Source organism: Chionomys nivalis, chromosome X (genome assembly GCF_950005125.1).
Source record: "Chionomys nivalis chromosome X, mChiNiv1.1, whole genome shotgun sequence".
NCBI lineage: Eukaryota > Metazoa > Chordata > Mammalia > Rodentia > Cricetidae > Chionomys > Chionomys nivalis.
This window is the reverse complement of record NC_080112.1, coordinates 118,456,476-118,469,424: the sequence shown is the minus strand read 5'-3', so window position 1 is coordinate 118,469,424 and position 12,949 is coordinate 118,456,476. Positions and strand designations below refer to the sequence as shown.

Below are 12,949 nucleotides of genomic sequence, written 5' to 3'. Positions count from 1 at the left end.
TCAGTCTATGCAACTCTGTCGAGAAAGAAGCCTGGTCTCTATTTTCTGTAGTGTTAACCTTCAGATTTAATTGGACTTTACCTGGTTGCCCTCTATCGCACTCCAGTGTTCAAAGCTCTAGGGTATGGAACTGGTGAAGTACCAGTTGTGAAGAGCAGCTTCCTAATGACGTATGGTTTCCCGTGTTCTCCTGTGAGACATACACTTCCTCTGACCTGGAAATTATTTTGTAGACCTGGAAATTATTTTGTAAATTTTTTAAAAAGATTTTTTTTAAGTGGTTCCTTTCTGTGTGGGTTTGTGCGCCTTAGTGCAGTGCCCATGTCGACCAGAAGAGGGCATCTGATTCCAACTGTGGTAACTTCCAGGGACACAGGAGATTTAGGTTCCCTCTTCAAGGACACATTCTCACTATGCAAATCTACCTGTATACAAAGGGCTTGGGTTTTCGGATGGATTCCTCCACATTAAGTCAGAAATGTTATAGTCTGGGTTTGCATATCCTCCAAAGCCCACGAATTAAAAGCTGGTCCTTGACTTACAGCATTATTGAGAGGTGGTGAAACCTAGTGGGGCCTAGTGGACAGAAGTTAGGCCATTGGGGGTAATGATCTTGGAGTTATGTTCCTTCTCCTCTCTCTTGACTTGGTGATTGCCAGGATGTTTGCCTTCATTAGAGCACGAATCAGTATACTTCTTTCCTGGTGTCTTAATTGGTAGATGATCATTTGATTTGAGTTTCACTTGGGGGGTTAATATGTCGCTATGAGTTTTATTATACAAGTTGTGTGTTGGTGTTCACCTAGGAGTTAGATTGCTGCCTCATTCAGTAATCCTATGCTTAACTCTGAGGAGATTCCAGACTGTCTTCCAAAGTGAGTATGCCATTTTCCACTCCCATCAGCATTCATTTCTCCATATCTCGTCAATGTTTTGTCAAATCTTAAACTGGATTATCTGTCTTTTTATTATTGAGCTGTAACATACTTATACATTGAGATAAAAATCTCTTATATTAGCACGTATTTTCTTTTAGCTGTGGACTGCCTTTTACTTTTCCGGACAGTGTCCTGAGATATACAAAAGATTTTTGTTTGTTATTTATACTTTGGTGTTATATCTATGCATGCTTTGCCTAACTCAAGGACATATAGATTTACTTCTCTGGTTTCCTCTAGAAGTGTTAGAACTTTTGCTCTTGTACTTAGATAACTTAGATATATTACCCATTTTCAGTTGGTTTTTCAACATGGTGGGAAGTCGTGGTCCAAACTATCATCATTATCCTTATTATTTTGCATGTGAGTATTCAGGCGTATGTGCGTAGACTATTCTTTCCTTACTGAATGCTCTTGCTGCCTATGTTAACAATCAATTGTACATAGATGTAGGGCTTTAGTTCCGGCCTCTATACTCTACCTCACTGATCTATCCTTATGCCTGGTCCTATTGTCTTGACTGCCATAGCCTGCTAGTAAGCTTTGACATTGGGAAGTGTGGATCTCCCAGCTTTGTCTTTCTATTTCAAAATTGTTTTGACTGTTCTGAGTCCTTCGAATTCTGTAAGGATTCTAGAATCATGTTTATTTTTTTACAAAGAAGCCAAACTGAGATTCTGTTAGGAATTTTGCTAGCTCTGTGGATCACTCCATCGACTTCCATTTTGTTAATATTAGGTCATCAAACCTCAAAACACAAACTATCCTTTTCTTTATTTATATTAGATCTTTCATTCCTTTCAACTGTGTTTTATGGCTTTTTTAAAAATGTATTTATTTTGTTGGGGTTGGGGAGCCCCTATGGAACATAGTGGGCATGCAGAGGTCAGAGGACAGCTTGATGGAATGTAGGTCACCAGGCCTGGTGGGTGGCGGGTGCTCCCACCCACTAACCCAGCTCACGGGCCCAAAGGAGGACATTCTTGTTATTTTCATTCCTTTGTATTTTATTACTTTCTATCCTTCTTAAATAAGCTTAGGTTTCCCTTTTTCTTTTCCTTCTTTCCTGTTCCTCTTGTTGCATCTGAGATGGATATTTGACACTAACTTTTGGCCTGGTTTCACTGTTAAAGACTTCCTCAACCTAGGCCCCAGTTTAACAGCTTTTCCCAAACTTTGATTGCTGTTCTGTTAAAAAAAATATTTGTAATTCTACGATTATTCTTTGACTCACCAATTATTTCTGAGTGTGTGTCTTGATTTCCACCTATATACCAAGATTTTCCTGTTAGCTTTCTGTTATTAATTTAATTTGAAATTTATTTACATTTTTGATCACAACTCAATTATCCCAAGTTTGTGAGCCTTCCTTTTTGGCCTCATAAATGGTCATGTTTTGTGAATGTTCTGTATGTGTGTCCTGTACTACTTGATTACAATGTTTGGTACATTAGCTATTAGCTTTAGCTATGAGTCATGCAGTTCAAAGTTTCAGTATCTCTGCTTCCATAATCCTGTCCATATTTCTTTCACTTTTCCTGACCCAACCACAGAAGGAACTGACCTGTGGCTGTAGTTTGGCAGTCACTTGCATGCTTATCTTGTGCAGTGAGGCCTTGACTTCAATCACCAGCACTAAAACAAGCAACAAATGGCCTAAGGATTGGCTGGATTTTTTTTGTTTTTCTTTTAAAAGATTTATTTATTTATTATGTATACAGTATTCTCAGTATTCTGTCTGCATGTATGCCTGCAGGACAGAAGAGGGCACCAGATCTCATTACAGATGGTTGTGAGCTACCATGTGGTTGCTGGGAATTGAACTCAGGACCGTTGGAGAAGCAGGCAGTGCTCCTAACCACTGAGCCATCTCTCCAGCCCTATTGGCAGGATTTGTTGTTAATTTTCCAAAAAATTCCCCTCTCTACCTGTTTGAAAATCTCTATGCTTTTGCTATTAACATAATTACATGTTAATAGTTATATTCTGAATCATTCATTGTTTTTTTGGGGGTTTTTTTTGGTGTTTTTTTTTTTTGGTTTTTCTAGACAGGGTTTCTCTGTGGTTTTGGAGGCTGTCCTGGAACTAGCTCTTGTAGACCAGGCTAGTCTCGAACTCACAGAGATCCGCCTGCCTCTGCCTCCCAAGTGCTGGGATTAAAGGCGTGCGCCACAACGCCCGGCTCTGAATCATTCATTGTTGCCTTATGAGACTGTGACGCCTATAAATGCCAAAGACATTTCTGACACAGGGTTCTTAGAAAACTTGAATTCTCCTTCTGCCCTTCCTAATGACATCCTCATTTTATGATAGCTTACTTTTAAAAAAATCAGATTACAGGGGTGAGAGCCAAAACTCAGTGGTTCGAGAGTGCTCTCTGCTGTTCCAGGGGACCTGAGTCTAATTTCCAGCAACCACAAGTGCCTATAACTCCAGCTCTCGGGTCTCCGACACCTCTGCCTTTTGAGGACACCCGCAATCATGTGCATGTACTCACACACAGCTACACACATGCACATCATGTTTTTAACATCTCGAAATGAATGAAGTTTTGTCTATGTTCTTAGCTGTTGCATTTCCTTTTACCGGTGCTTGCTATGTGGCCCTACACTGTCACTTTCCTTCCTTTTCATCGCATTGTACACCTTCAGAATTGCCACCGATGTGACATACTGGTGAAAACCTCTCTGTTTCTATGTTCTAAAAATATACTGATTTTTCTGAAGACTATTGTGACGGACATTCCCATAAGGGCATCAGATTACCAAGCACAGGGCTTCTGTAAACATCCCTCTGCTGGTTGTAAATTCAGATGACAAGCATCCATCAGCACGCAGCTTCTTTGGTGGGCTCATGATGCCATTTCCTCTCCTCTCTGGGGCAGACGCGATGCTGCTCCTCTCCAGAGCAGAGGCAATGAAGCAAGCCGCCAGGTCGGACATGCTGAATCTTTCCCGGTAAGACTGATGCTACACAGATTATTAGAGATGGGTTGATCGGGATATGAGAATTAACCAGTAAGGGCTAGAGCTAATGGGCCAAGCAGTGTTTAAAAGAATACAGTTTGTGTGTTGTTATTTTGGGGCATAAGCTAGCTAGGCGACCAGGAGCTGGGGCAGCAGGAACACAGCCCGCAGCTCCCCCCAACAAATGGCTCCCCCCCCCAACAAATTTCTCAGTAGAACTGCTGAAATCCTTAAGAAAAGACAACAGATAGAAAAAAACCCTTTCCTCAGAGTGCAAAGGCAGCCAAAGGTAATTATTGTGTCTAATGAACACTTCCTCTCTTAACTTTTAGAAAGGTTTTTGTTTGTTTATTTGTTTTGTTTGTTTGGCTTTTCGAGACAGGGTGTGTCTGTGTAACAGCTTTGTCTGTCCTGGAACTTGCTCTCTAGACCAGGCTGGCCTCGAACTCACAGAGATCCACTTCCCTCTGCTCTGCTCCCCACCAAGTACTGGGATCATAGGCTTGTGCCACCACCGCCCAGCAATCGTTTAATTTCTACAGCTGGAAACTAAATACAGCCCTTTCAGAGTCCTTGGAGCTCTTATAATTGGAAAGCTCTTCTTCTAGCCCCTTGTTTGCAACCTGGGCCCAGGGATAAGCTATACTTCCTATAAAGTTTAAGTCATTTTAGTAGTTCTTCCTCTGAGCCTCACATGAAGCATCCCCGGTGTTCTTCTGGGATCTAACCTGGGAATCTTTGTATGAGCTACAATTTTGAGTCAATGTCTGATATCTAGCCTTCACCTATTCTGATGGCACCATGAAGGACCCACTGTAGACTGCCAGATCAGGAGAGGAAGCTAATTCAAAGGCAGAAGAAGATTCTGCTTAGAGGCCAGATTCGGCGGTGGTGGTATTGGGGCACAGAAACAAAAGCTTGAAAAGAACTCGCAAGCTGCTGCCGGCCTTGCCCCAACTGTGTGAGGTGAGCAACTGTCTCAGTTACTGTTCTACTGCTGGGAAGGGGCCCCATGACTTTCTTCATCACTGTGCTCTTGCTGTGAAGAGACACCCGACCAAGGCAACTTATAAAAGAAAACATTTAATTGGGGTGCTTTATAATTTCAGAGGTGTATCCTGTTATCACCATAGTGAGGAGCGTAGCAGCATGCAGGTAGACTAAGACAAGTTGAGAGCAATGTTATTATGTACAGGGAGGGAGAGAGAGAGAGAGAGACAGAGACAGACAGAGAGAGAGAGAGAGAGACAGAGAGAGAGACTAGGGTTGGCATGGGTTTTTGAAACCTCAAAGCCACTCTAAGTGACACACTTCCCCCAACAAGGCCACACTTCCTACTCCTTCTCAAGTAGGGCCACTCTCTGATGACCAAGTATTCAAATATACGAATCTCTGAGGCCATTCTTACCCAAATCATCACAATGACTGATACAACTTGTAAAAGAAAACATTTAATTGGGAGCTTGCTTACAGTTTCAGAGGGCGCAACCATGACCAGCATGGAGGGGAGCAAGGCGACAGGCAGACAGGCATGGCACTAGGGCAGTAGCTGAGAGCGTAGATCCTATCCAGGGAAAGCAAGACTGAGCATGGAGGGAGCTTTTGAAACCTCGAAGCCTGGCTCCCAGGGACAAACTCCTCCGACAAGGCCATAACTTCTAATCCATCCTAAAACTATTCTAACAGGGACCAAGCATTCAAATATATGAGCCTTTAGGAACCAGTCTCATTCATACCACCGTACAACCATCTTCCTTCTGCCTCCAGCACTGAGCTGCTCCTTTTCTGGGTCCAGGGAAGACAAATCCAGAAGAAAAGTTACCTGAGAGGCCAGAGAAGAACAGCACAGCAACTGAACTGAAGCAGGTGAGTTCTCTGAGTGGCAGAGCTCTAGCGCCGTCATTGTCATTGGGCAATCTAGTCAAATCATGGCCTCTTTAATTTTTAAGACAGACTCCCATACAGCTCAGACTGTCATTGAACTGACTGTGATGACAAAGATGATCTTGAACTTCTGGTAGTCTTGACTATACCTCTCAAGTGGGATTACAGGCATGTCTCGTCATATCCGGCCTAAACTGGGTTTTATGTCACAAACACAAACATGAAGGAGGAAGAGAATGCAGGGAAATATAGCACAAGAGTACGGGAATGTTTATAAGCAGTAGTGACCCAGACCAGTTAAAAAAAAGTATGCCTTAGAAAAATATGCAGCCTATAGTCATATTTCTACAGTCCTTCATTGTCTGCTATTCTGGCTCCTGGCCAGTCTTTAGAGCTCTTAAGCCACGTCATGGTTCCTTAGTGGGATAAGGGCTCATAACTCCAAGATTCTGGATGCTTACACTATCAGGAATCGCTTCCAGCTGCTGTAGCTGCAACAGCAGCTGGATGTCCGGGCCCAGAAGCTCAGTTTTTATCAACCCTTGGTGATACCAGCTCAGTCTGCTGTATCTGTGACAAAGACCACAAGTCGGCAATACACAACCACCCGGGGAAGCATTTATTAGGATGGATGCTGTCAATCCAGGAAAAAATACCCCAGAGAAACCTCCGGGGTTAAGCTGAAAAAAAAAGAAAAAGGCTGATGCTATTGGTAGAAAAGGCACATGACACACTCCTCCCTGAAATATAATTCTACCAACCACAGTCTTGCCTATTCAAAGCTCTCAGTTCTACCGTTCATGAACTTTACATAGGCAATGACCGCAGGATCTGTTTAGGAAACTATTAAAAACTTTGTAGTATAGCAATCACAGGGTATTTCCACCCCCCACCCCTGAGTTAAACAACTGCGGAGTGAAGTATTCTTGCTCGCAGAAGGAATACAAGCGTCCGAATCCCTGCAAGCTGTGTCTGGAGAAGCTGTGGTTACAGAGCAGGAGTAGTGACTTTCCTCCAAGTACCTATGGCTGCAGCGTCCTTGCAACTGGAGTGGGGTTTCCATGGAGGGCCATGGCTGTTCAAAGTAGAACTGCCTTGGGTATTGCCTAGCTGTTGTCAAAGGGACCAATTGGCTGAGAGCTCCCTCATTAAGGCAGACAGGTAGAAGGGAAGGATCTGACAATTGTCATCCCAGGGAACTGATAGCTTACACCAGGCAAACTCTAAAAGATGCTTATGATACCGATCAAAAAAATGAACATTTCTGTAGTAATATCCAACAATGTTTAACCTGGACATCGTGGTCCATGCCTGTAATAGCGATAATTGGGAGGCTGAGATAGGATTGTCCCTAGCTTCAGATCAGCCTGGGCTATGATGGAAGTTCCAGACCAGCCTGGGATATAGTATGAGGAAGACCCTGTCTCAAAACAACAATAACAACAAAGCAAACAAACAAAATAAAAATAAAACGATAACTAACCCTAGCCACGTGCCCTTAGGGAGAGCTGGGCCCTTCTGATAATATAAACCTTAGAATCAGCTACATCATCGGTTAAAATTATAAAACACAAAAGCATGCCCTACGCTCCTAAGTAAACCAGAATCCCCAGAGACTGGATCCAAGAATCTGCCTGTGTTCCTATCAAGATCCAAAAAAATGTTTTGTTTTGTTTCCCATATACATTGAACCAGGGTCTCATGTACATCGCAGGCTGGTCTTGAACTACCTGTGTAGCTAAAGCAGGTCCGAAATTCCTGATCCTCCTAGCCGCCCCCCCACCCCCACCCCCCAAGTGCGGCAATAGCAAGCACTAACCACCACAGGTAGCTTCAAAACAGCTTTCAACAGGGTCTTATGTAGCTCAGACTGGCCTCAAATTTCTGACTCACTTGCCCCTCCCTCCGTAGAGAGCTGGACTGCAGAGGTACGTCACCCTACCAAGCAATTCTGAGGCAGCCAGCTAAGGAGCCTCATACCAACCCCCCTTTTAATGTTTTTACCTGATTTGGGTTCTACCATGTCATACATACACATCTGGCCTCAAGACACAATACTGAGCCAAGGGAGAAAGGAAGAGGCAGAAGGCAAGGGTGGAGGGAGTCACAAACTCTGGGGTACAATGCAAATTGGCTCTCTAAACTAGCCCGGCAGCGCTGGCTGCAGAGGCCTGTTGCGTCTTTTCCATTTTCTTCTCCCCCGCTTTCCCCCCCCTCCAGCTGCCCCCCCCCCGACCCTTGGGCTAAGAACCGCCCCCACATTCCACTGATTGGCTCTGTTGGCCCGCTCGTCACACTTCTTTTGTGTGTCGGTAGGCAGCTGATAAAAGCGCTGCAGTGGACCTGGGAACTGCGCAGCTTGAATCCGGTTACCTCTGGGTTGGTGGCTGGGTGAAGCAGCTCTTTCTGGTAGCTTCGGGTCGCTCTGCGGCTCTGGAAGCACCAGCCCTTTTTCTTTTGCAGGGTAACCCGACTGAAAGGCCGATTCCGTAGCTGAAGGCGTTGCAACAGCTGCTGGCCAGCGGCAGATCGCAGGTAAAAAAACAAAACAAACAAACAAACAAAAAAAACGGGGTGGGGGGGGGACGCGAGTCCTTGGTAAGGAGGTGGGAGAAAGGGGGCGGGGAAGCCCGCGGGTCCTAGGTGGCTCCTGCCTTGGAGAATCAGCAATTGCGAAGCTGGGGAAGGAGCATTTGCATGGCCTGAGTGCTTTGGAAGACACCTGGAAGATGACACTTGGTAGGATTTGCCTGGCTGGGGAAGGGGTTGAGGGAAGATGAGGGAGAAGGAATTATGTTTGCCTCGAACCCCCTATGCATCTCCTCTAATTTCCCTGGGTACTGTGGGGGTGGGTGTGTCCAATTCATGTTCCCTTTCTCAGTAGCAGCTCATCAAAGCGGAAATCTCAACTTGAATTCGGTGCAGCTGATTGTTAGAGCTGGGTAGGCTAATGGTGTCTTGGGGTGCAATGCGTGTCTGGGGGGGTTATCATTTTAGATTGTATTTAGAAGGTGGGAGAGGGAATTTTCTGCCTGGTGACAGCAGAAGGGGGCGGGAGAAGAGGGAGGGGGAGGGTGCATCAAGATGACGATGACGATGGAGTCCGTTTCTGACACTTCCCTTCTCTAATGTGGCGCAGTCTTGATGTCCTGAGCTCCAGGATCTGTGAGCCCCTGTGGACCGAGATCTACCGTACCCCAGAGGCCAGCTTTCTCCTGGGAGGACACAGGTTGCAGAGGCTGGAAATATAGGCTCACTCCAGCGTCCTAGCTGGTATGTAAGCATCTGAGAAATCACGGGGTGGAGGGTGGGGGTAATGGTCTGGGAGCTTTGAGGGGGCAGTGTGGTTAAGATCAGAGATCATGAGATCTCCCTCTAACCCCTGTGAATTTGCTTTATTTTGAGAGCCCGACCTCAGTTCCACACACTGTTAAATCTACAGTCGAAGCAACAGTTGCCCTCCCTCTCCCAGGACTGGCAGGAGCGTATGGATGTCGTGACTGTAAAAAGCACTCCGTTAGTACAGAAAGATCAGCTAGCTCCGGGGGGCTACAATTGGTCTCCTCCCCAGTATTTTAAGGACAGTGGAGAGATATATGGGCTATTGAGGTGCGATAATTACAACTCTAGCCTGTTCCTTTATTAATCCCCCTCTCGCTTTATTTCTTGCAGCCCCTACTGAGATTGGAGACTGCCGCGTGACTGAAGATAACTTCCTGTGCATCACATATTAAGATATCCTATCGCCGTTGTCAGCCATGACTAGCATCCTTTCACGTTTGGCTAACAGCCGGGGGCAGAACCCACCCTTGCCCCCTTGGGCTCATACCATGATGAGGTCCCTGGGCAGGAGTCTCGGTCCGTTAATGGCCAGCATGGCAGAGAGAAACATGAGGATGTTCTCTGGGAGGGTAGAGCTAACCCAGGGGGAAGAAACCTTTGAAAACTGGCTGAGCCAAGTCACTGGGGTCCTGCCTGATTGGCATATGTCTGAGCAGGAAAAGGTCAGGCGCCTGATGAAAACCCTTAGGGGCCCTGCCCGGGAGGTCATGCGTTTGCTCCATGCTTCCAACCCCGGCCTAAATGTGGCAGAATTTTTGCGGGTAATGAAACTGGTGTTTGGGGAGTCTGAGAGCAGTGTGATAGCCCATGGTAAATTTTTTAACATGGTTCAGACACTTGAAGAGAAAACATCGCTGTATGTGATCCGTTTGGAGTCGCAGTTGCAGAGTGCTATCCAGGCAGGGGTCTTTGCTGAGGAGGAGGCAAACAAGGCACGCCTGCACCAGCTCCTGGTAGGGGCTGAGCTCAGTAGAGACCTTCGACTCAGGCTTAAGGGGCTTCTCAGGATGTATGCAAATGAGCCAGAGAGCCTTCCCGATTTCCTGGAGCTAATCAGGATGATAAGGGAGGAGGAGGATTGGGAGGACACTTTTATTAAACAGAAGCGGCCCAGAAGATCTGAGCCAATGATGGAGAGGGCACTCAGTCCAGTGACATTTCAGCCCCCCCCACCAATAATGATCAACAATACTGACTGCGATGTGATAGAGATAAATGACTCTCCGGATGATTCAGATGACGATGTAATCTTGGTGGAGCCCGAGGACCCACCACTGCCATACTCAAGTGCCGCCCCCGTCCTAGGCAGGGCTATATCCGAGGACCAAGTGCTGGTCATTGAGTCCCCCCACATTCCTGAGATTCAGTCTCCTTCCACCAGCAGTGGTTCTGGGCGTCCGAATAATAGTTTGGGGGAGCTGCGTAGAAGCAGGAAGCGGAGACTTGCAGGTCACTGCCCCGTTTGTGGAGAGGAGGGTCACTCCAAAGAAACGTGTGAGGCCGAAAAAGCCCAGTTTAATGAGAATCTGATCGTCACCATGCAGGAGATGTCCCACCCTGAGGAACCGAGGGCAAGAGAGGCCATTTTTGGACCCTTTTTCTTCTGTGAACCACAGTAAGATGCTCTCCTCCAGCCTCGAATTAACCCTTACCTGTATTCAGAGTTCATTGACGGAGAAGTTGGGGGAACAGACTTGTAAATGCATGAGGAAACCCACAAAGTGGTTTTCTTTTGCGGGTAGGGAAAGGGTCTTCAAGACCAGGACAGTAGAGAGAAATGGCCTGATCCATGTGTGGCCGCGCTCCCTTTCCCCACTGCCTGAATCTACTTTCTGTGTGCACCCATCCCCCTGGTGAACTTATTCTCTTTGTGAAAGTGCTATTGTCCTCTGTTCAATCTTCAAGTAAGAAAGAAAGCTATTTAACAAAGTAAAAATTACCCAGAACTCTCTACCCTGTGTACCAATTATCAGCGCTTTGGTGACTATCCTGCTAAATACTTCTCTGTACCTATGTTTCTAGATAGGTATGTGTATAGACAAAAGTGATCGAATAGAAGTGTTGTTCTATATGCTGTATTTTTTCACCAAAATGTATGTTGTGGCCTTCTTTGTCAATAAATATGCACACATGTGTCAGCATCTACTTTAATGTCTCTGCGGTATTATTTTAGGAAGCCAAGGAAAAAAGGAAAATATAGTGAGAAGGTATACAGGAGCAGAATCATAGTCTGAAGTGTTCTGTTTTTAATAAGCTTTTAACTTGCAGATGAGAAAAAAAGCCAGGCCTGGTGGCCTAGCTCTGTAGTGGCAGCTATCCGGGAGCCTGAGGCAGGCCAATCCTGAGTTCAAGGTCTCCTTGGAGCCTGAGGCAGGCCAATCCTGAGTTCAAGGTCTCCTTGAGCAATAGAGTGAGCTCAAAGTCAGACTGGGAAAGTCACTTAGAGCTGTCTTAAAATTAAAAGAAAAGAATTGGGGCTGTAACTCAATGACAGAGCATTTGGTGAGAAATCATAAAGATACAGGCTTAATCCCCAACACGCACACACACACATACACACACACACACACACACACACACACGAAGAAAGAAAACTAAATACAGAGGACTGGACTGTTTAGCAAGCATAAAGCTCCAGGCTCAGTACCCACCACACACACACACACACACACACACGCACGCACGCACGCACACTAAGAAAGGAAAAGAAATACAGAACACTGTTTAGCATGCATAAAGCTCTAGGTTTAATTCCCACCACACACAGACACATACGCAGACACACAAAGAAAGATAAACAAACAAATCATCAAATAAATGCAGAACACTTGTTTAACAAGCATACAGCTCTAGACTCAATACCAGCGTGTGTGTGTGTGTGTGTGTGTGTGTGTGTGTGCACTCACACGAAGAAAGAAAAAGAAATAGGCTAAATAAATCTCCTAAAGCAAAGGATCCCTTTGCCACAGCTGACCAGGTTCCCTGGCCTGTGGAGCCAAATGACGGCCTATACTGACTGACAAGTCTCCACTGCTTTCTTCTCGAATACTCCAGAGATGGCTGCAGGTGGAGAAGTCCAGTGCTGAGGGAGGATCCTAACGTGGGAGTTCCAATGATTCAGATCCTGCTCAGGTCCGGAAGGGCATTTTTCCCTGTGGGTGGCATCTTTGAATTTCAATTGCTGGCATCCTGCTCTCTTCTGCGGGCTGCTACTACCCCCTGCTTCCTCCCTGATTACGGGTGGGGGGGGGGCAGCATTTGAGCTTAGCATCAGCAGGGTCTGCCTTTGACAGTGGCCCAATCCTTATCCTGTGAACTATAGGGCATAGGAGCTCAAGAACCCCAAACCCCAATTCAACGTAAGATCACTTTCAATCCAGTTCATTCATACAGAGGCAAAGGTCAGCAATCTCCTTGTCAGGGCAAGGCAGTATGGAGAGAGTGAAATGGATTCATGCATTTGAGTCCCTGAGAGAGTTTATCATGTAGGAAATACGGGTCCCACAAAACTGAGAGAATAAGAGTATGCACAGTGCTTTATGAGCCAGGGGATAGCGGTGAGGGAAGGAGGGTTAGGAAGACTCACATGGAGATTGGTAGGGACAGATATCTTGGTAGGAATAGCAGACATGGGGGTTCATTTAGAAACCTGGTCCTCGCTGAACCAAGATTGGCCCAGATTTGTCTCTGAGACAGGGATCAGGCATGCCATTTTGCTAGCATTTGATGGTCCACTTAGAAGTGGCAAGAGGTCCTGGGCTGAGACCTGGAGGATGCAGCAGGCACCCAGGGCTGCCTACAAGAGGTTTTATCCGGAAT

The 12,949-nt window shown here is 45.9% G+C and overlaps 1 protein-coding gene across 4 annotated transcripts; it reads left to right on the top strand.

Moving 5' to 3' along the window:
* Positions 1–8,099: 8,099 nt before the first annotated feature.
* Positions 8,100–11,275, top strand: Zcchc12 (zinc finger CCHC-type containing 12). 4 transcript variants are annotated; one of them, XM_057759717.1, is made up of 5 exons: positions 8,100–8,167; positions 8,252–8,323; positions 8,673–8,730; positions 8,928–9,061; positions 9,461–11,275. In XM_057759717.1, exon 5 carries the CDS (start codon positions 9,547–9,549, stop codon positions 10,747–10,749), a length of 1,203 nt encoding a protein of 400 aa, XP_057615700.1. In that variant the 5' UTR covers positions 8,100–8,167; positions 8,252–8,323; positions 8,673–8,730; positions 8,928–9,061; positions 9,461–9,546; the 3' UTR covers positions 10,750–11,275. The 4 variants fall into 4 exon arrangements, with proteins under 4 accessions (XP_057615700.1, XP_057615704.1, XP_057615701.1 ...); XM_057759721.1 differs by having other exon boundaries at positions 8,102–8,167; positions 8,670–8,730; XM_057759718.1 differs by lacking the exon at positions 8,100–8,167 and having other exon boundaries at positions 8,174–8,323.
* The last annotated feature ends 1,674 nt before the right edge of the window (positions 11,276–12,949 follow it).

What these genes read in the sequence shown, in the direction of transcription:
- Zcchc12 (XM_057759717.1), top strand. Translation starts at nt 9,547, where the DNA reads ATGACTAGCATCCTTTCACGTTTGGCTAACAGCCGGGGGCAGAACCCA.